The sequence below is a fragment of the Channa argus genome, chromosome 15 (genome assembly GCF_033026475.1).
Source record: "Channa argus isolate prfri chromosome 15, Channa argus male v1.0, whole genome shotgun sequence".
NCBI lineage: Eukaryota > Metazoa > Chordata > Actinopteri > Anabantiformes > Channidae > Channa > Channa argus.
In genome coordinates this window covers 2155023-2177668 of record NC_090211.1, presented here as the reverse complement: position 1 = coordinate 2177668, position 22646 = coordinate 2155023, and the positions used below count along the sequence as shown (strand labels likewise).

At 39.6% G+C, this 22646-nt stretch overlaps 2 protein-coding genes across 7 annotated transcripts in view; one reads left to right on the top strand and one right to left on the bottom strand.

The window, feature by feature from the left end:
• The first annotated feature begins 4988 nt into the window (after window positions 1-4988).
• cyb561 (cytochrome b561) lies at window positions 4989-15688 on the top strand. Of its 3 annotated transcripts, none has more exons than XM_067476547.1 (6): window positions 4989-5127; window positions 7502-7709; window positions 11075-11173; window positions 11291-11394; window positions 11782-11939; window positions 13049-15688. In XM_067476547.1, the coding sequence occupies exons 2-6, from the start codon at window positions 7505-7507 to the stop codon at window positions 13239-13241; spliced, it is 759 nt and encodes a 252-aa protein (XP_067332648.1). In that variant the 5' UTR covers window positions 4989-5127; window positions 7502-7504; the 3' UTR covers window positions 13242-15688. The 3 variants fall into 3 exon arrangements, with proteins under 3 accessions (XP_067332648.1, XP_067332649.1, XP_067332650.1); XM_067476548.1 differs by lacking the exon at window positions 4989-5127 and adding an exon at window positions 5134-5295; XM_067476549.1 differs by lacking the exon at window positions 4989-5127 and adding an exon at window positions 5916-5998.
• Window positions 15689-15936: 248 nt separating this feature from the next.
• Window positions 15937-22646, bottom strand: part of LOC137099553 (protein TANC2-like) — a 47420-nt gene continuing 40710 nt past the window's right edge. For 3 of the 4 annotated variants that reach the window (XM_067476544.1, XM_067476543.1, XM_067476546.1), the window contains 5 exons: window positions 22078-22210; window positions 21230-21321; window positions 21010-21144; window positions 20672-20772; window positions 15937-20482 (listed from right to left, as the gene is read on the bottom strand). In XM_067476544.1, coding sequence (XP_067332645.1) covers window positions 18703-20482; window positions 20672-20772; window positions 21010-21144; window positions 21230-21321; window positions 22078-22210 — 2241 coding nt within the window. In that variant the 3' untranslated portion in view covers window positions 15937-18702. The remainder of the gene's footprint in view (window positions 20483-20671; window positions 20773-21009; window positions 21145-21229; window positions 21322-22077; window positions 22211-22646) is intronic. The other variant, XM_067476545.1, reaches the window with a different exon arrangement.

Sequence of the window (22646 nt, the reverse complement as noted above, 5' to 3'; positions counted from 1 at the left end):
TTTCATGTATTTATTGCTATTATGTTTTCCAAATACCATTGCTTTCTATTGCTATTTACAGTAAATTCTCCAGGTAGGGTCCCTTTTCTTCTCTTCACATCGTCATCAAATTTGGTCTATTTAAAACAAATTTTCCAAACATAAGATGTGGTTACATATATGACCACAGTAGCGTGCATTTGAAACTATGCAGACCTCATACCTTACTAGCTGGCAGCCCACACTGGGGGGACTGTTGCACAGGACCGTCGTCCACCAATCCCACAGTTGTTGGTTTGACTGGCTCCTCCGACTGGCATGTAGAAGTGTCCTTGAGCAAGACAACCCCCAACTTATTTGCTCCCGGTGAGCGTCGCTGCATAGCAGCTCCCCCATCGGTGTGTGAGTGTGTGTGTGATTGTGAGTGTGAATGTGTGAATAAGAAGCAGTGTAAAGTGCTTTGAGCGCTATATAAGTGCAGACCATTTACCCTATCTTCCAAAATGTCACACTGTGTAATGTAGCTGTACATTTTCTATCGGATGCCATATTTCCATGTGTTCATCTTTCTTTATTACCATTTTAGAATCACAAACTCTCTGGTGGGCATGAATCTTACCTCAGTGCATCATCATGAGTGATTGTGTTGAAAACAATTGTAATAATTGGGTACAAACTGTGTTAGAAGTCAGCCACAAAAATACACTCTGGAACACACAAGGTGTGCAAGTGCAGTGGGATGCTGACTCAGTTAATCCTGTGAGATTTGGCAAAACTGATTTAAAAACTTCTTTGAAAATGATACATACTGGTAACTGCCAGTATTAGCATTTACAAGATCTAAAATGGGAATGTTTATTGTTTGTAGTATATGTAAAGAAGATAAGATGAAAAGAGAGGAGAGAAGGAATCATGTTTAAGCTATAAATATCTTCACTCACACAATGTGACTGCAAAACAGAGAGGAGGAGGTGGAGGGAATAGAAAAGAGGGAGGTTGTAGGCGGTGGGGGAATGGGACTGAGAATGGAGGATAAGAAGGATGGTGCCGGGGAAAGATGACAGAGAGGAATAGGCAGAGAAATTGAAAAAGAGGAGATGTTATGTATGAACACACCAAAAGAAGCTAGAAAACAGAGAAAGCAGAGGGTTGAATGAGAGGACAGAGAGAGTGAGAGACAGAGTCAAAGACAGAGCTATTCTGGTGATGATGTAGTTGTCATGGAAACGCTGTCCTCAGTCAGACTACTCCACAGGTGCCTCATGATTATTTTTAAAGGACTTCACTGATTGGAGGAGGCTTCTGGAACAGAGGGCTATTGAATGGTTGACATAGATGAAGGTCAAAGGTCTTCTATTGCATTCAAAGTTCACTGATTAGGTTAAGAGTAAGGGTGGAGTCCAGCACAACACATTAAGGTTTGGGAAAAAGGTTTTGATTAATGTAAAGGCAAACACATACAGTGTACAGTACAGGAAAACAGACTTCATGCCTCATGGCCGAACACTTAATACACTACACACACACCAGTTACACCTTGATGCCTCCCAAATGACAACTACCCTCTTTTCTTCTTTCTCCATCCATTGGTTATTAAAATCTAAATGGAACTGAAATGAATTCAAATTAAGCTGAAAATGACATGCTGTGCATGCTGTGTAATGCAAACCATGTCTTATTCAACATTACACCTACACACTGTGTTTGAAGTAAAGTGTGTACAGTGTCAACCTGTGTTTTATTCTGTTGAAAGAGCACAACACCTTTGTTTGTTTTCAGCATAGGAAATCAATTGATGGAAATATTTAATATTTCTGTATCATCAATGAAACCTGGGACTGCTTGACCTGAATGTGAGAAGTCTAATGTATAATGACAAACTCATAAAAAACTATCTCTAACCCTGCAGTTTTTTTTCTCCGCTCTAAATACTTTTTAGCGTCTTTCAGCATTTTGTTTTGGTCTTTCAGCCTGCCACTGTGCTGCTTTGGTTCATTCTGACTGTTTCAGATGTGGAAGCCAACGGGTCACTATAAGTAACCTCTCGTATACTCTCCAACAGACAAACTTGTTAACTTACTTGATAAATATTATAGCAGTTAGCAAGCTGCTGGCAAAGTCCAACAACAGATTCATGTTGAATGATGTAAATATGGCTACATTTTTGATAACAAGTCTGCCATATGAACTTAGAAGCAAATTCCAAGTGCTGTTGCTTGTTTCAATACTCCACATGCTCAAATTATGGTATTAGAAATAAATAATAAACAGAACAGCTGTAACAGAAATGTTATGTGTGTAACAGTGCTCAGATCAAGTTTTAAGTTTGTGTGGGCTGACCAATTTTCTGTTTTAGCTAGGTAGATCATGTGGGCTACAAAACCAAGGACTAGTCAGCATGTGCTGTAAGCTTACATTACACGGTTTTACATTCAGATGAGACAACTAGAGAAAGCAGGTTAATAAATTAGCTTTTACCATACAGAGACAAGCCTACTAGATTTATTATCTAAAAATAAAGCAAAGACGTCTGTTTCTTATATGTAATATTTAATCAAAAACTCAAAATGTACATTTGCTGTCTATAAGATGCAGAACTGAGAGTTTTATGTTCTAGATTTTGTTACTAAGGAAATTGTTTTTTTTAAATGATCAAGTAATTGTGTTCCGTTCTGAAAAAGTGTTTTTTAAATTATGACTTAATTCTGCACCAGTTTTATGGATATATACCACAGGTTTGGGTCTATGCAGGTAAAAATGCATATTGAAGAAGAATCAGACTTCATCTTTCCACTAGAACGAAGGTGGGAATTTTTAATAGCCCACTGATGTCATTAAAGGTTATAAAAGAAAGAAATAAGCGAAAGAAAGAATGATGAGGAGAGAAGATGGAGTAACATGTCAATATACACACACACACATGCTTGCACAAACAAACGCACACACACACACACACAGATCAACAGGAGCAGTGGTGAGTCAGCCTCCTGTGACTCACCAGAGAAATCAGAAATGTCAGACAAACCTGCAAGAGTTATTTGACTTATAGGTTTTAGATACGACATATTCTAGTGTGCAAGGAAACTCATCCATAATTCTGCATCTTCCAGTTTTACCCTCTAAAACCTCAGAGTGCACCAGCAGGCCCCCAGAGACCAGGATGAGCACTGCTGATCCTGCTACATCTCCGTAGGATGCGGCACTAAACAGAACTGTTCAGTGCAGCAGTGCCCTCAGGAGGAGAGGAAAAGAATTTGCATGGATGTTCACCGACTCTTTTTTACCTCAACTTCCCTTGACAAACAGTGATGACGTCAGTGAATGTACATTATTGAGGTACTCTTAAATTTACTACTTTCAGCTGATGGGTCTTTATTTCTTTTTTATTACATTTAAATAGGAAAGAGTATGCTCTTCACTGCACCTAAATGATTTGATTAGGTCAAGTATACAGATATAGCAGAGTACTAACAAATAAAATACATTGCATGTTGTGTATGGACAGAGAATGTACACTGGGTTTCTGTAGAGATAAAACTCAAGTTATTTTAGGAAAGAATTATAAAATGAATTGTACAAGTGTTATCATCATTACTGTATGATTACTTTATGATTTTCATTTCTTAAAGCCCCAATAACCAGGATTTGTTTGTTCTTTGGTGTGATTCACTTTTCCACAACTGTTGTATGGGACAGTGGTTATACTTTTACAGGATTGTTAAAGAAAGCATCAAAAGTCAAACTATGATGTTTACTGACATCGAAATGTAACATCATACTGGTTTCTGTAACATTCATGTGCGGGATAACAACAAACAAAAACTTGGTGGGATTACAGCAACTTTGTATCATCTAGTGAATATTCAGATTCAGACGAAGCTTCCATAAAAGGAAACCTTCTCTAAAGGTCTGTAAAGTGCCCCCACACTAAACATAAATGAGATTAAGTGCCCTTCAATATGTCCACACAGTAAAGAAAATCCAATCAGACCATACAGACAATTATGTATTATTGTTCTCTGCTAACTTGGGTTTATTAAATGCTTACCTCAGCTCCCTCATTCAAGTCTACAGTCCCTCCCGTCCGCTGCGCTCTGCCAATGAACGACGTCTGGTGGTCCCATCATCGCACAAAGGACATCAAGCAAAACTCTTCAGCTCAGTGATCCCACGATGGTGGAACGAGCTGCCAAACTCTGCGCGCTCAGCAAACTCACTCTCAATATTCAAAAAACTGCTGAAAACAGAACTCTTCTGCACCTTGTACGTGAATCTATAACAAAATAAATAAAAACTTCCTTTCTGCTCTTTCTTGCTCACTTGCATGTATACTTGTAAATGCATCAGGTGACTTTAGATTTTTTTTTTTACCCTGACCCTCAGATTCCACCACTGGCTTGGGGATTTGTTTACATAAATTATACTCATAATTCTTTTAACATTTACTAAAGTGAACATATATATTTCCAAAGTATTTTTGTTGTTGCTTTCTTTGATATTAGTATACAGTATATGAATACTACATGATAGTCAGAATGTGTAGTTTTTGCAGCAGCACAAGGATTATGAAATCCTCAACAGCAACATCATCACTAAGAGTATTGGTTATACACTGTACCGTTTGTAGACTATACTGTGGTACTAATAGTTCCAGTGGTAGTTCCGGCGGTAGTAACAGTAGCCACAGTGACATTAGGGGGTTGTGTCTAATGAGCAGCTATGATTCACTGACAGACCCTCCCATCCTCATTCCTCTGATCTCCATGCCTCCTCTCCAGCGTTGTCAAGGCAACAAACCTTTACACTAGAGCTGCTTGTCATCATCTATGCAGTCCGGCCCCATTCTCCCTCTCGATGAGATTGTGACGTTTGATCACGAGTCAAATTCACTAGTTTCTCATTATTATTAAAATATTTTAAAGCCTTTCTCTTAATTATTTAAAGAAGATTTAGCAACAAAGCACGATGTATAATTATATGTTTTACTCCCACAGTTCCCGTGTCATGGGTTGGGTTTGTTTAGTAAGGCATTAACAGCAGACACACGCACGTGCACGCACGCGCACGGTCACTGGGGGGGGGGGGAGGAAGGCGGATCTGTAAGTCCAGACTCCAGGACTTCCTCAGCAGAGCGGAGCCTACAGCGCAGTAAGTACTCACCGTTCCTGCTCTTTATTTCACGCCCTCACTCTCTCAGATGGAAGCAGCGTTTTTTGCGTTTTATGACGAGTTCGGTCGCCGTCAGATCACCAGAGAAACGAAGAGGTTAACGTAGGAACGTCAGTAGAAACCTGCTGAGGCGCCGCACAGAGCCAGGTAACAGGTGACCCCCTCGCTGTCGGAGCTAAGCAGCAGAGCCGCTCATTTTCAATATCCGGGAGTAGTGGCAGTTTTTTTAATTACACTTGATGGCAGCTTCGAACAAAGACTTTCAGCTGCGACAGTGAGGCGAACAAGCAGTTTTTAATATTGGGCCATTAGTTAACGTTCTTCTCGGCGCGAGCGCGGTCCTCACGTCATATTTGTAGCGTGAACACTAAACAATCTGACGGTTTGTTTCCAGCAGTTTGATGCTGTAGGTGAGATGTTAGTGCATAAGTAACTGAGATACTTGTACCTTGCTGGAGTATTTCTATGTTAAATAAATAGCCTATTGTACTTTTTACGCCACTACATTTGTCTGACAGCCAGTTGCTATATGATTTGTTACGAAAAAAAAAACAACAAAAACGAATAAATGAGAGCTGTCATGATTCTGTTCCTGGTGTTTAGTGTGTCCCTGTTTTCCACAGCTTCACTTCCTGTCTCCAGCTTTTACTTTGTAGCCCCACAGTTTACTTCCTGTCTTAGTGTCTTCAGCCCCTGATTAGTTTCACCTGATCCTCTGTCCTTTTAAATTCAGCTTTCCTTTCAGGTCTTTGCCAGTTCGTCTTTTTTGTTGCATGCCTCTGGACAGAAAGGCCTCTGGAGCTTGTCCTCATCTGGATTCCTGTATTTGTACCTGTCTGTTTGGTCTGAGGTTTGGTTACTGTCTGTCACCGTCTTCGTACCTCTGTTTGAATATTAGTTTGTCCTTGTTTACCTATTTACTGTATTACTCTGTAGTTTATTGTCTAGTCTGGATTCTATTATTTAATGTGTGTGCACCTATTTAGGTTAATGACTTGATTCATACTTTTGGTTTAGTGTATTCAGATGTAAGTTTATCCATGTAGCCAGCCAGTTTCCCTGCTCCCCTGGCACAGTAACAATTTAATTTGTCTTCCCCTTTTTAAAAAAAAAAAAAGTTGTGTTCCCCACACAACCACACCCCTTTTCCATTCAATAAATCCACAAAATTAAAATGTCCTCTTACCATCTCCGTACTTGGGTCCTTTAAAATCTTAGATTTAACCCGTGACATTACGAAGTGGCCACTCTAGGACCCAGAGATGTGCAGAGGTTTTACCCCAGTGGATGCGACGTCTGGCTCCTAAACCTACCTCAACCCACTAAACATTAAAACCTCCCGTTGTCTCCTTACTTAGGTCCTTTTTAATATTTAATGCGTGTGCAGCTGTCGGTGTGTTTAAAAAAAAAAAAAAACCTGCCTGCTACTGTTTTTGTTCCATAGTGGGTTTTTTTTTTTTTCGTCCTGACTTTCCTGTGTATTCAGAGTCGCCACAGTGGACCCTTTTTTTTTTTTTAAATATAAAAACAAACCATTTGACACAATGAACTTTTTTAACTATCTTTAATGATGCTGTATAAACTTGTATTGTAGTCTTCCTGTAATTCTAGACTGTGGTATTCCTACTTATGTTTACATAAATAATTGGAATACTTATTTCAACAGTGTTTGCATGACTGACCATATAGATGCAGTAAGAATAGAATATTGTTGGAATCCTTGTGTCCAAGATAACTGGTGTCTACACCAAGAAGAGTAAATGAGGCAAAAAGATGACTCTGTTACATATAATAGGCAAAGGGATGTGGGGTTAAAAAACAAAAACAGAAAAAGGTGCATCACAATTGGAAGGGGGGGGTTAGGAGTTGGAACCAAAAGCAGAAATCCAGCATAACTTTCATAATAACTGTATAAATCCATCTCAGTGTAGTTTTCCAGCAATAAATTTGGACTGATGGTCAATAGGCCCATAATTTTTGGGGTTTTCAGTGGCTTGGTGCTGTGGTAAAATGTTAGCTTTGATCATCCAGGAAGCTGTAAAGGGATTGAAAGGTGTCTTCTAAGATGCTCATTAACTTGAGCAGCATCCTCCTCTCTGCCACCTCCACTAAAAAACCAAGCTCCGCCAGTCAATGTGTTCATCGTGTGGAGCTTCTGCAAATTAGACTAGTGATCTGATTAAAGAAGTCTGCATGTCACTGCCACTGGATTTGTCACTTGATTTCAGGAATGTTAAGTGGGGTGACTACTACTGACACTCGGTGAAGTTTTCTACTTCAGCTGTCAAAATTATATTCTTTTAATTCCATTCAACAACAGGCCAGTCCTGTACTTAAAATCTGTCTTTCTCAGATTATGGAAGATTCTGCTCCACGTCCTATTCGCTCTGTGTTTGCGTGGCTGGTGGGAGCGTCCCAGGTCCTCGGTCTGCTAGCAGTTGTACTGACTGGAGTGTGGATGGGTCACTACCGTGGGGGTTTCGCTTGGGACGGCTCAGCACAGGAGTTCAACCTGCACCCTCTGTGCATGGTGCTGGGTCTGGTCTTCCTGCATGGGGATGGTGAGTCCACACTAATCCACAAAATGCATGCTAATATGAATCCGAACCTTCAACTCACCAGTAGGCTCATCTCTTTTGTTAAGCTGCGACATTTAACCTGCAATGTCATGTCAGGCCTATATATGTTCACGAGCATAAACATAAAACTACATTGGTGGGAGGAACCCTCCTGTCTGTTGACCACATAACTGACAGCACTGATATCTTCAGATGAACCCGACTGTTCTTACACCACTGCGTAGTCATGGTTACATTGTCTTTATCAGATCATTTCATGTAAGTTCAGAGAAACAGGAAACATGTCAGCAAAATGCGGATGCTGTACATCAGGCGGCCAGATGGTGTGTGTGTTGTTAAAAGTGTGCTCTTGTGTGTCTTGGCCTCAGGCACTGTGCTGCTGACCTGTTGCATTAAGCTGACACTACCCAGAAAGCCTCCAACCCCACCCAGAATGTCTGATTTCTACAAAGACACAGACAATGGTTTGGATTATTGGCTGTGCCAGTTCGGATCTTTAGTTTAGTTTATTTTTTTGGATGACATATGCAGTTTAAGGTTTGACAGTGTGGCCTGTCAGAGAATTGAACCGAAGGCACAGAAAATGCCAGTCAGCAAACTTAACACCCTTTTTTTTTTTTTTTTTTAGCTGCAGAGGGCATCCACTCCTACTGTCCTTTTATTGTTAATGCACATTCAAATGAAGAACTCCCCAAAAGCGAACCCTCTGCTTTTTATCATGTTAAATTTCTGTTACGTGAAGCCGTTTTACATACCTGTCAACTGTAAAACTGTCAGGTGTTTCGTGGCCTCCCTCACTGGTCTGCTTCGTGCACAGTGACTTAGTTTTTAAAGATTGTCCTCTAGTCAGATTCACCTGGCCATGTTCTTTTCATTTCTTAGTGATGGATTTAGCTGTACTCTTCGAGATATTCAGTTATTTAAACATGTGTATTTGTACTATAATCCTTTAAACTCACTCACTCCACTCAGGTGATCTCTAGTTCTTTTGGAGAAGGTGGATACATTGAATAATTTTCAGTTTTATATTCTTAATCACTTTATCAAAAAGTTGTAGAGACTTGTCTTCACTCCGACTTGAAAAAGTCTTTTTTCCCTAGTTGCAAATTTTTACAATTTCTTATTTCCTTATTTTTCTTCATTGAACTCTTTAAACACAAAGCTACACAACATGCTAATCTCTGCAGATTGTAATTGGTATTGGGTTTCTAATGAAATACGTGAGATTTTAATTATGACAGCTGTGTATAAAGCTTTGCAAAAAGGGTAATTTAAAACTGAAAAGCCGAGTGTTGGATAGAAATTGTGTTTGTAATATAGCAGACATGAGTTTCAGGGATTGATATTTCTATTTTATTGTGTAAACAATTATAGAAAAATCCTAAATAAAAAAAATTATTTTAAATTAAACAACGTATAAGCCTGACAAGAAAGTACCACTAAAAAATAAAGCTAGTGTTCAGAAAATGGAATCGGACTTTAGTGATCAGGCATTTACTAAACTTTTAACATTCTTCACACAACTAAGACCTTTTATTTTTGGTATGAGCTGAGATTAACATTTGAATAAAAGGTCTCCCCTGGTTATGGTGGATATTTTCATTTGTATTCAGTGTAAATGCAGATAGTAAATCCTTAATAGAAATAAGTAATGTTTACTAGATTTTTCAAAAATGTTGAGTTGCTATCTGAGGTTTAGTGTTTTTTTTTTTTTTTTTAAATGTACTTCACACTGGTTTACATAACTTAAACAATTTCAGTAATTATTAGTCAAAAATGTTAAATTTAAATACTGAGATCATTAACTTCATTTACACTTTTGACTTAAATTAACTTAAACATTACGTTTTCACTTTCTCTTCAGTTTTTTTATGTTGTGTTTTATGTTGCAACTAATATTTCTATATATGTTCTATTTTTAGGCCTGTTTAATTTAAGATGAGTATTTGTTTTATCGTTAGAACTTATAAATATATGTTCATTTGATTTGAAGTGTTTTAACTTGAACTGCTGTGAATAAGTAAAATACGTTTAAATGAAATGAATGGCTTCCCAGCATTGTTAGATGGGAAAACACTCCTCTTGTAGTTTGAAGGAGACATTCATGATGGAAACTTCCTATGTGATTTAGTGTACAATAAATTATTAATTTTTTCACAATAATAATAGAAATGCTAACCATGACAATGTGTGGTGGTGAATTCATTGCATGTTGGTGGGAGCTACCTCTGTTTTTGACCCAGAATGTTTCCAACAGCTACAGTTTTCAGTTCTTTATATCAACTAACTGACACTTATAAAAGGTAAAAGACAGATAAATCTGCTGATTTGAGTTAGAGAATATACAGACAAGTTTGTCGTTGGGTTTCCCATTTTATACATAGTAAAGTCCGTTGACTTTTAAAGTAATTCCACTATGAGAATTAATTATGATATTTTGAATGTAAATGACTCAAACAGCAGGTTTCAGTATATTAACTAAGTTTAAATTTGATTTTTAGGTTTGTGTGGTAAAAGTGAGACAATTGGTCTCACTTGGTTTTCAGATCTAAAGATTTACAGTGTTGGACAGTGTCTGTCCTCAGTAGGTCCTTGTAAGTAAAAGCGTGGTTATGCAGATGGCAATTGTTTAGCTTGAAGTGACTGTCTGAAGATAAAACGATATAAAGCGCTTTTTATAAAAAATCTTCAGAGTGTGTTCCTCAAGAAGAGTGTTAAAAGCATTAAATTGTTCTTCAAATTGACCATATTTTTGACGGCTACGTTTTCCACAATACAGTATATTCATGCTGCCTGCTTATACGACAAGAAACCCTCATTGTGCTTGTGGGCTTTAAAATACACAAGTGGGGCTGTAGTTTTTCCTGCGCTTTCATTTTGTGTCTATGGTCTCTGGGTGCTTTTGCTAATAAGATTAACTCGATTAGTTCAATTGGTTCAGCAGGACAGCTGTCTGTTACAGAGCTACATTACATTAGAGCAATAAATGCAAAGGTCAGCTGGACATTAGATGGCGACTGAGGAGGATGAATCAGAGATGGAAACCCCCTGGGAGAATCAGTGTGCGCGCGCACACACACACACACACACACACACTCTCTAAGTGAATCCACAGTGAGATGTGATTTCGAGGCCTCAGGCTACTGCCACACTAATGTGGATACACTTAATGATTTTCTACAATCTTTGTCCACACTAACAGCTGAACTGCCACGTTTGTCTCACCTGAACAGTTTTATAGGTTCTTGGTGTCCAAGTGTAAACCCACTCTTCAGTGAAAAAATAAAAGGTACTACTGCTACTTATGCAAACTCCCTGTGTCTCTCTGTCTTTCTCTGTTTCACTAGCCATTCTTGTCTACAGAGTGTTTCGTAACGAGCCCAAGAGGAATGTCAAGCTGCTCCATGGCATTATTCACCTTCTCGCCCTCATCATGAGCATTATAGGTGAGAGAGATGTGTGTGTGTGAGAGAGTGCGAGACAAAGAAGGAGACACCTAAATCATTAGCCTATCACTAACTCACTGTGTGTGTGTGTGTGTGTGTGTGTGTGTGTGTGTGTAGGTTTTGTAGCAGTCTTTGACTTCCATAGAGCAGGGAAGATTCCAGACATGTACACTCTGCACAGCTGGTGTGGTATGGCTACCTTAGTACTATTCTGCATACAGGTACACTCACACACCCTCTCTCTCTTTTGGCATCACATAAAATGCAATTCATTGATAATAAATGAGACAAATAAGCTTAACTTAAGTGAACATTTGATAAATATTAAAAATGTCTGGAACATTTCAAATAATGTAACAAACAATTCACACTGAGCAAATTAACTACTCTACTGTATTTTAAAATCATAAACTACACACAAAGTTGGATAACCTGTTTCATACTGTATGTGCTGATTCACCTGTCTGATTATTTTGGCTTTGGTGTGTGATACTATTAACTTTTGCCACATCTGCAAAACGTGTAGCCACATTTGTAAGCTTAACTATATTATGTGTCGTCAGTGTAATGTGTGTCAAAACACTATTTTCATCTTCTATTTCCCCTAGTGGGTGATGGGTTTGATGTTCTTCCTCTTTCCTGTTGCGTCGTCATGGTTACGAGCCTCATACCTCCCCATCCATGTATTCTGTGGACTGGTTCTGCTGGTTATGGCCATAGGGAGCTGTCTGCTCGGCATCACAGAGAAACTGCTCTTCAGCATCACGTATGTGTTTCTGTGTTTCCAATCATCCACATACTTGTCATCATAAATGTATACTAACATCTAATTTCATATTTCGCTTCCCTTGAGGGGTATTTGACCATGCAAAAATATGCGATTTCTTCATTTGAACTTGAACCTTTTATTTGTCTGACAGAAGTATCAAAGAAATTTATTTTTTCCAGTGTTTTAACTTCATTGTATTTTGTGAATATAAGCTAATGTAGGGATCTGTGTTACATCACTTTTTGTTGGTTCAGGAACTGAAAATACTAATTGTTTAAGATCTTGCACAGTCCTGCCAGGTTACAAGACTTCAGGTGGTCAAAAGTCTGTGGTCGCTGTTACCACCCGATACCATCACAGATGCTGACTTTGCATCTGTCACTGGTAAAAGTAAAAAAGATGCGTTTGTCCTGAAGAAAAGCTGAAACATGGACTTATCTGACTACACAATCTGTTTCTACTGTCTTCCAGATCATTTGACATGAGCTCAGAGAACTCTGCAGTGTGTGTGGGCATCAACTGTAAATTAGCTTAAATGAAAATATAATTACTGTCAAAAATTTCAGTGTTTATACTGGAAACTGCAGGTGCAAACTCTGAAAAACATATTTAAGTACTTGTTTTTCATATGGGTAATATGAAGTTTGTTGGTTTAGCATTAGTAGTAACTTAAAAGTGGTAAACCAGCTTTTAGATTAAAAAAAGTTACAATTAATGTGGATCATATGCTGCATATTTATTTTCTGTGAAACCCTCACATCTGAGTCCACAATGGGAAAAGCAGAGCGGTAAATGCAAAATGGAAATAGTTGCATGATTTGCACTACAAAGACAATGAGTCTGAAAGTCATTTCAAGATAAAGACTAAATCCAATTATCTTGCAGACAAAAAACAACCTATCAGCTGTTTTACTTTCAGAAACCAGGGCTCCCCAGAGGGTCATGATGTCATCCTAGATCATTCTGTTAGACATTAAATGGAATTATCTCATGTATTATTCTGTACATCTGTCATATATCTGAGTATTCATCCCTCTGTTGTGCAGGTCTAGACTTTGTATCCACCTCTGCTGAATCTCTGTCTTTCTCTGTCCGCCTGGGTCCAGGTCCACCTACTCCCAGTTTGCCTCAGAGGGGGTGCTGGCCAACATTTTGGGGATTGTACTGGTGTGTTTCGGTGTGCTGCTTGGCTACTTGATCACCAAGGAGGAGTACAGACGCCCCCCCAACCCAGAGGAAGAGTCTCTGTCTGTCCACTTCAAGACCCTGACTGAGGGAGGGTCACCTAACACACCCTGACTTTCAGACAACAACTCTCCTTCTCTTGATACAGTGTCTGCCAAAAGACTAGCTGTTCTACCAGCCTAGTTGCTCTTATCTTACAAACCTGAAGCAAACTGATCTCACAGGTTGCTAAACTTAATACAAAAAGTTTTTGTTTTGATTTTATTTTTTTAAACAAAACAAATCAGTTCCTCCAGCTATTCACAATGTTGCGATCGCAACAACTAATTAACCAATCCATTGCATCATACCCTCATAAAGACCCTGCATCATGCACCACAGTTTTTTAGAAAAGCTGTCCATAATCAGGCTTTTTGGGCCACAACAATCACAGAAACGTTCCATGAGGGACTCGTATAACAGGAGTGGAAAAGAAAAGCAGTAGAAAATAAATGAAAACATAGTTATGGCAAAACCATGTGTTCATTTTGTACTTAAACAGTGGTGACTCCAGCTGACCAATCAGAGTTCTGGTCTCCACGTGATGTCTCCAGAGCTGCCGTTATTTCAACATGTAGTTACATTTTTAATGAGGCACGCACCACCTCAGTTTCTTAAAAATGACAGTCCTGTTCCACTAAATTGTAAGTGCAAAGATGTTTATTTAAGCAACAATATTATATACATATAACAATACATTTTCAATTACCGAGGATAAATTGAGTTAAGGTAAATAGCATTTTGCATATACAGTGATAAGGACGATATTAATACATTGGCTACCAAAAAACCTGATCTTGAAGTGCACCAACTTTCTTTACTGACTACAGTGTTATTACACTTTTTTTTTTATTGTTGTTTGGACTTGGTTAAGGAAAAGGTTTAAAGCATCAAACCCATTATGTCTTTCTGACCCTAACCACTCACAGGACCCTGGAATCAAACTCTGGTACCTGGTATCACAGTACTGCACTATATCTGCTTATCAAGCCCACTTTCCATTACTAAAGAAAGCGCTTTGTTCATACAAAAAACATGTTTTATTAGAACATAATAATCTACTAATTGTGTCGCCTTCAAAAGCATAAATGTGTTTGCAGTTTCATGGGAAGGTTCATTTCAAGAGAAAAGGTGATGATGTGCCTACAGCAGCTTTATCAGAGCTGAGATTTGTTTAGTGGATCTGTAATGGCTAAAATGAAAAGCGTTGTGTTTTAGTCCACCTCAGCTTGCTAAGTGTTACAGAGCGTGTGTGAGGTGAAAATTATCTTTTTGTCCTTTCGGCTTATCCCGACTTCAGTGTCGCCATAGCGGATCATTGTCCGCATGTTGACTTGGCACAGTTTTTCCACCGGATGCCCTTCCTGACGCAACCCTCCCCAATTTCTAACGGGCTTGGACCGACACTGCACAGCTGGGGAGGGGAATGGGCTGTTAGGGTCTCAGTGTCTTGCCCAGGGACACTTCGACATATAGCCAGGGCCAGGGATGGGTGAAAAATGATCTAAGTTCATTGATTTGAACGACCGAGTACAAGTTAAATGCAGTACAATTCACTGATGCCAGTTAATCTTATTTTGAAAGTTTATAACACTTCTGCATAAGCACATCTTGTTTTTCAATCAAGTAGCTTGTGAAAAATAAAATGTGCCATATTTAAAAGTCTACACCTGTTTTTTTTTTTATGTGCTAGATCCAGTACTTTTTAATCATCTAACAGCATATCACTTGCTGCTACAGTATGTACACTCAATATGAGTGTATATTATAGGTTAGAGATTATGAACTGTGCATATTAAGTAATTGACATTTCTTTTGGTTAAATTTAAAATGTAGCTTCAATGTGCAGTATGTATTTTAAATCAGACTCAGCATTAGCAAAAACTGTGTTAACGGACCTGAATGTGAGTTGAGACCAGTAAAACTGAATTAGGACCCTTTTTGGTTCCATGGCTCAGTTTGGAAAACCTATATTCACACCTCACTAGACTTGTGCAAAGCAGTTATCCTAAATTCATTAACCACACAAATATTGCTGTCAAAGATTTATGATTTTAATAAAACAAGTTGCACAAGCTGCAAAAAGAAATGGTCATCGTGAAGGTTTAGCTTTGTGAAAAATCATTTACTCTATGTAACACTACTACTGTTAAGTTCACTCAGATATTACATTTCTTTTTTTCCCAGTATGTGTTGTCCACAAACACAAGACATTGGAAACATGTACTGTAAACCATGCGTCCACTAAGATGTTTGTATTTAAATAGTGTCATGTCTTCTGTGTATTTAGATGTACTGTATGTTTTTAGAGTTAAACGTGTTAAATGTTTGTCTTTGAATGTGTAAAATCTAAATTGTTTTTGACTTGGCTTTAAGAATCAGCCCTAGTGCCTAATGGAAGGGTTTTACAGAAGGTTTGCATGTGTACATTAGTCGATGTTTCTCTTAATGTATCCATTTCTTGGCAAGTCTGGCTAATATTTCAACAACCTGAAATAAACCTAAATGTGTGTGAAAAATGATCAAGGTCAGATTATGGCTTGATAAATTCATGTTAGTGTGGGAGGTTGATTCAAAAGCAGAAAAATCACAGTTTCATATGGTTTTATACGACTAACAGAAATGTTAGCTTCTCCTTCCACCCATGTAAACAATAGTGTTTACGCTGTCTATTTGGAAAGGTTTCAGAAATGTAAAACCTTTATGGATCAAAATTTACACGTACATTTACTGTATGAGACATGCATCCAGAAATACAGAGACTTCGGTCTGTCTTTCTTAGATCTTTATTCCTATTTTACTCAGCAGACAATTATTTCACAAGCTGATTTAAAACACATTTTAAATGTTCAATATTTATGTTCTTATTGATGTAACCACCCAACTGACCATTTTAAATATTACCTTCTCTTACACCGAGTGAAGAAGCCCACAGTAAACCCACTAACAGACCACACAGACCCTGCTTTATTCCAACATGGTGTTTAAAATGTGGCCCCCTTAAATGGGTGTTAACTCCTACATGTATGACAGAAAACTTTTGTGAACAGACTACACATCTGTCACGGCTCCTCAAGGATTTAAAGCAATGCTGATGGACTATGGCAATCCAGTCATTGTACATCACTATTCTGGACAGACCATAGCGTTTGTAGTTGTCAGGCTGTGAAAAAGGCCTTTGAGCCACTGTGATGAAGCATTACTACATCTTCTCACAGCTGGATACTCCTGAGTAGTAGGAAATAAGGGCAGTGGTCATTGAGATTGTACCGTGATAGAAAGGTCAGAGGTCAAAGGTTGCATCAGCAACTCTGACACCAAACTGCTCATTCGTTAGAAACACAAAAATGTGTACAAAAATGTACAAAAACAGGCATTATGTGCATAAAATACATTTTGGAACATGAACATTTATTTCACTTTCTGAATACCATCTGTTAATCCCACCATCTGAAAAGCTGCCGACTTTACTTTTTGCCTTTTGATCGAGTGACGGCTTTGGCTGGGAAAAATGTATCAGCTGTGCTTAGCTGGTGAAGCTAATGTTAGCACCGTGAGCTGGTTGACCTCTGTGTTCAACTGTGTTCTTTGAATGTTTCCAGTAAAAATGTTTTCAGACCAGATGGCAACATTGGTGCCTTTAGCATCAGACAACATGTAAAGAAAGAAACACATTGTTCTCACATTGATTAACAGTAGACTGCATTCGTTGTATTTAAGTAGACCTATGATAGAAAACAAGTAACATCATTGTTATGACTTCGTTATGAATATGACTTTTCAAACCTTTTTTGCTCAGTTAACAAGTTTTCCTTAAATACAATAAGAAGCTGATAATATTTGCCTAAATTAAGACAGCACCCAAGACCAGATTTAAGAAAATGGGGAAATACAGCATAACGTCAAGGTTTTCTTATAAAATATTACCTGTGGCCCAACTATAATGTAGTTTTTATTATGCTTATTGGCCTTGGAAGCAACACATGGCTACTACTGCAGAGAGTAAAGCTGGTTACCCAAAAATTCTAATCACTGCCGCTTCGCAGATAAACACCACAATCTGATCCTGATTTAAGCTTTTGCTTTTGTGTTTTTTGTTTTGAAACGACCAAAAGACAAAGAGACATCAATGTTCCTAAAATTCAGAGTTTCAGTGTAACTATAGGTCCAGAGGAACTGTGGCCTTATAGCTCATGCACAAACACTTTATAGGTGTTTATTCACTTGTTGACAGTAAGCTGAACTGATGGGCCATGTAAGCACTGCTTTGTCTTGTCAAAGGTCCCTGGTATATGTTAGGAACACTGTGGTTTGCATAAATTAGGACAAATAGGACTACAGAATACAAAAGCTCGTCATAGGAAAAACAAAACCTAAAGAAAAAAAAAATCCCTAAGGAAAATTTCCAGGATGTTCATTACAGATTGATACCACAATACACATGCAGGAATAACCCAGAGTTGAGCAAACTGAACTTAAATGCTCTTGTTTGAAAAAAAAAACAAAAAAACTCAAAAAGATAAAAATGTAGTTTCTTCAGGAATACACAGTTTTAAAAGAAACATTTATACATTTTAATACAGAAATAACTTAAAAAAAAGATAAATATTACTTAGTCTGGTTTCATATACAGCAAGTCAGTGCTCATTCAATGACAGCATCACCATAGGTTCTTAAACTACGGCTTAGGACTTGGTCACAGGTATCTGCTGACTGGCACGAGTGTTACAGCCTGAATCTTACAGTGACTGTTTCCTGGTTTCCAGTCATAAGTAATTTAAGCACTTGATACTTGAAATAAAAATCTTCAATAAAGGCGTCAGCAGCAATCAAAGGTAATAGTGGTGCTTTTGTTTCTCTTCTGTCTGGCTGAATATCACTATTTGAAGCTGTGGATGTGAACTTGGAAGTGCATCCAGAGACATTTTAAAATGCACTATGAGCAAGGGGTGACCTGGGAATGAAGGAGGCATTTGGTGTCTTTTGTGTTTTGTCCCCTTCTTCTTTTTTGTGCATCGTGAATTCAACAAAAGGACTTTAGGACGTTCCACCTTTCCCTTAGGTCCCTGTCCCCTACTTCCACATTCTGTCCTCTTCATACTGGCTGTTTAACTGATCTGACCTGAAACAGACAACAGACAATAGGTTTCATATTTTTCCTTATCCTACATAAAACTTTTGAACAGTACCAGAGCTGGCATGCTTCATTTGAACTGATTGTATTTCTGAATCCAACTATCTGGCAAGAGAGCCACGTGTGCGGAGGTGAAAACTAGGGGATTTTAACTTTTCTCTTCAGTTCTCTTTGCTCTTCAAACAACTACTGTACCTCAGTCACTGTGTGCCTGACCAGCAATGATCTTCCGGTCCTCTCTAAATGCTGTACGAACTACACATTGTACAAACTAAATGTAAAACAAAGCATGGTCCAGCCTTAACTGTAGAGCCTTAGTGATCTTGGAATATAGTGTCCAGGTACACAGACTCATTTTTACTGCTCTTAATTGACCCTATGCCTCTGATTCTAAGCTTTTCTCTATACATTTGATTCAACAAAGGGTCTTTTTGGTTTGACAGGAGAAGTAGGTCCGGTCTGTTTCCGTGAATGGTTTCCTGACAGCACCTCATAGAATTCCCGTTGTTTGTCATGGAGGAGGTGAGCATTGTTGTTACTGCAGTTGTGGTATGCTATAGATGAAGGCTGTGGCTGACCAAAGCCTCCTTGATTGGCGGGGCTTTTGCTAGGCGAGGTGACGACCGTGTCCACTGAAGACACAGCCCAGGAACGTGAGGGGCTGAGACAGGATGAGGAACTGGAAGGAGGTTGATGATACGGTTGATACACCCTAGCTGTCTTGTCAACAATGCCCATAAAAGGAGTGTTCCTAGATGATCGGCCTGCTTCTCCAGGATAGGTTCCACCTCCCCCTATGGACATTTCTGCCTGGGGAGAGTTGGTCAATAGGAGATCATCATGGTAACCAGTCACCCCCCCCACAGAGGCCAGATCTGAAGGTAGATCCATTTGCTGGGCAGAGGCTGAGGTCCTGAAACCCGAGCCATGATTAGCTGGCTGTCCTCCAGCGAGGCTGCCACTGCTGGTGGAGAAACGGACGCTCATAGTTTGGATGAGAGGCCTGGCGGGTGTAGCAGAAGAGGTTGGGTAGACATTGAGTGGGCGTCGCAGCCCGTCCTGATGGTGGTATTGATAATCGTGTGATGATGGAAGGTTATCAGGGGGTCCCATCGTAGCCTCTGTAACTTCCATGGGGTAGTAAGCTGCTTTGGATTGATTGCGGCTGAACTGACGAGCCTGGGCAAATCGATTCATTCCCGCCCTATCCCCTCCTGTTCCTCTTCCATATGCAGATGCAGGTCTCATTTGAGAAACCAGGTCAACATCCACATTATCAAGTGGATACGAAGCTCCAGAATTCAAATTAGCTTGGACCTGCAGGTTAGACCTGATATCTAGGGGACTAGAGCACATGCCTTGCCCCAGCTCGGCCAGTTCTTGCGGCAGATGGGCAAACTGGGAGTAACCAGAACTTCCCAAAGCCATGCTAGTGTGGTTTGAGGAACTAGGCTGATTGGTTCTGATGACCTGGACTTTGGCTGGTTGTATCCACTGGCCCTGGACAGAATTCTGCTTCTGAAAAGATCTCTGATTAGACAGATAGTGGTGCTGTATCTGGTCGGAGTGGTGCAGGGCTGAGATGGACTGTGAATAGTGTTGCAGACCACTAGTTCCTGAAAACGTAGGCTTACTTTCCAACACGGGGCTGGCTTGGTGCTGATGCTGCATCTGGGTGGCACATGAGCTGAAATGGTGATAGGAGGAAGATGGAGGAACAGGTGCAGAGTGAGCAGGTGAAGAGGAGGAGGGGGAATGGATGGGACTGGGGAGGTGACGATACAGGTGAGTTGGAGAAAGGGAAGAGGATGATGGCACCCTGGCATGGCAGTGGGTGTCAAGACTTTTAACCACAGGTGGAGGGTAGATGGTGTTAGGGTTAGGAAGAGGATCTCCTTCTCTGTGACTCCCCTCCTCTTTCTTCTCATCTTCCTCATCTTCCTCTGCAAGCCCCTCCCTGTCCTGCACGTGTAGACAACCTGAATCTCTGCACCTAGCTTCACTGACACACACGGACACATTCTGCTGATAAGCATGGTGTGACGACGCAGAGGGAGAGCCCTTTTGCTGTGAAACCTGTCGACACTCTTCCTTGACCCTGGACAGCAAGCGCTGGATTTCCCTGTTAGATGGGCACAGGCGGCCAGCCTCAATCAGGTCCTCCAGGGCTGCATGAAACTGCCTGAATGGTGATAGAGTATGAAAAGCAAGAGACAGAACGATTTCAGAAGGTGACAAAGAGACAGTGCCGAAATAATACATGCAGAGAAGCAGCATTGTCGTAGCTGATTGAGACAATGGCAGCAGTGTGTGGATTAGGAGCCCGAGTTCCAATCTTAATAAGCCTCTTTGCAGAACAGTTCATAATCACCTGCGGCTGCGTTTGGCACGAGCTCTGGCATAAAAGGCCTCGTAAGATTTGGCTTTTAGCTCTAGTGCTTTGGTAGCAAACTCCTCAGCAAGGCAAAAATCCTGCATGGACAAAAACAATTCATAATTGTATATGCAACTGGAGGGTGGAAGACAGTGAGACATTAGATTCATCTTAAATAAAATAAAAACCTACATTGTATTGGCAAGAAACTGAAACATGTCACGAGGTAAAATGGAATAATGAGTCATATTAAGACCATGGGTTGCAAATGATTTTGTGATCTGTTTCTCTCTGTTGACGGCCTGTGTTTAGAACAAAGTGAAAAGGAGACTCACATTCATCTTGCGGCGGCAGCGTGACAGATTGAGCAGCACACACACTTGCAGCTGTCTAAAAGTCTTCAGCTCATCTCCTGGAAACTTTTGGAGGGCTGACTGATAGGAGTGGGCAGCTTCCCTCACTTTACCTTGCTACACACACACACACACACACACTTAAAAATTGAAATAAAAGTGATTGTGTCTGGTGTGTGAATAAGTTTGCATGTGTATCTACCTTATATAGTCTGTCTCCCTCTTGAATTAGTTTACTGAGCAGAACCATTAAGATGTCTGGCTTAGATGTTGCCATGGCCCAGGTTGCTGGTCCTACACACACACACACACAAGTAATTTCAATAAATATATTCAAACATATTGATGGTTTTGTTTTATCTCATTTTTTGGAAATACATTTGAAAACAGATAAAGTCAATACCAGACCAATGTCCTTTATGGTAAACAGAACCTACCAGCAGCTGATTAGCTTAGCACAGCTAGCTCAGCTCACCTTGTGACTTTTAAGCAAAGTTATTAGCTTTGCTTTATGGATGGTCTCTATGAAAGGCAGTGGCCTCAATTGTACTTTGTGTTTAGGGTTAGGGTACTTATAGTACTTGGCATGCTGTAAGTAGAACAACCCCATATAATCGCCATAACGTGTAATGGTGGTGGTCCATGCACAGTTGATGCCTGCTTATTTCAGGACGCTGGAAACAGAAATGCCTTTTTTTCTATCACAAAGAGGCTTGGAGAAAACAGGGATAACAGACAAATCACCAAGACAGGCTTTGTTAGTTCGTTTTCCAAGCACTACTCAGGGTTGTTGTATTTGTAAAGCCCTTTGGATAAAAGTGCAACATCAGCATTTACCATGATTTGCCATAGCAATCAAGAAAAAAAACGACAGGGTCCTGGAGGGTCTGGTTAATATAGTGCTGTATGTCCACCAGACAATATTGTGATCTTTGTCACACGTCCTATATCTGGCTGTTTCATTTAACTATCTATATTTCTATTGTCACTATTAAATAAATAAACCAAACTCTAAAACATGGTAATAGCATGGCTGGGTCATGTTTCTACCTATCTTGGCTCCCTTTTTGAGCAGGGCAATGACTGCTGAAGTGTTTCTACAGCCAACAGCTCGGTCAAGCGGACGCATGCCGCTGCAATCCACATGCTCCACAGATGCACCATGGTCCACCAGGTACTGCACCTAAGACAGGCACAAACAGGACAGTGAGCTTAGAATGTTGACATGAAGATACAGTTACGTCCATAGATCAATTTGGACAGTGACACAGTTTTCACAATTTTTGCTCTGCATCACCACCATGGATTTGAAATCCAAAACAAAACAAAAACACAGACGTGCTTACAGTGTGGACGGTCAGCTTTAAGGATGCAGTTGGAAATACTGGATGAACCATGAAGGAATTTTTATTCAAAAACCTCCATAACCCCCAACAAAGTCATATAATGTAGAAAAGTGTCACTTATAAGACTTGGTAGAAAACCAGGTTGTGGGTTCTGGTAATGCTGTTGGCAACTGTTTTGAAAAGCTTTTTCTTCACCATTGATTCTGGCATCTACCACAATTTGTTTAATTAACTCGTTAGCTTTTTAAATGTCCATGAGCTAACTGTGCTTTC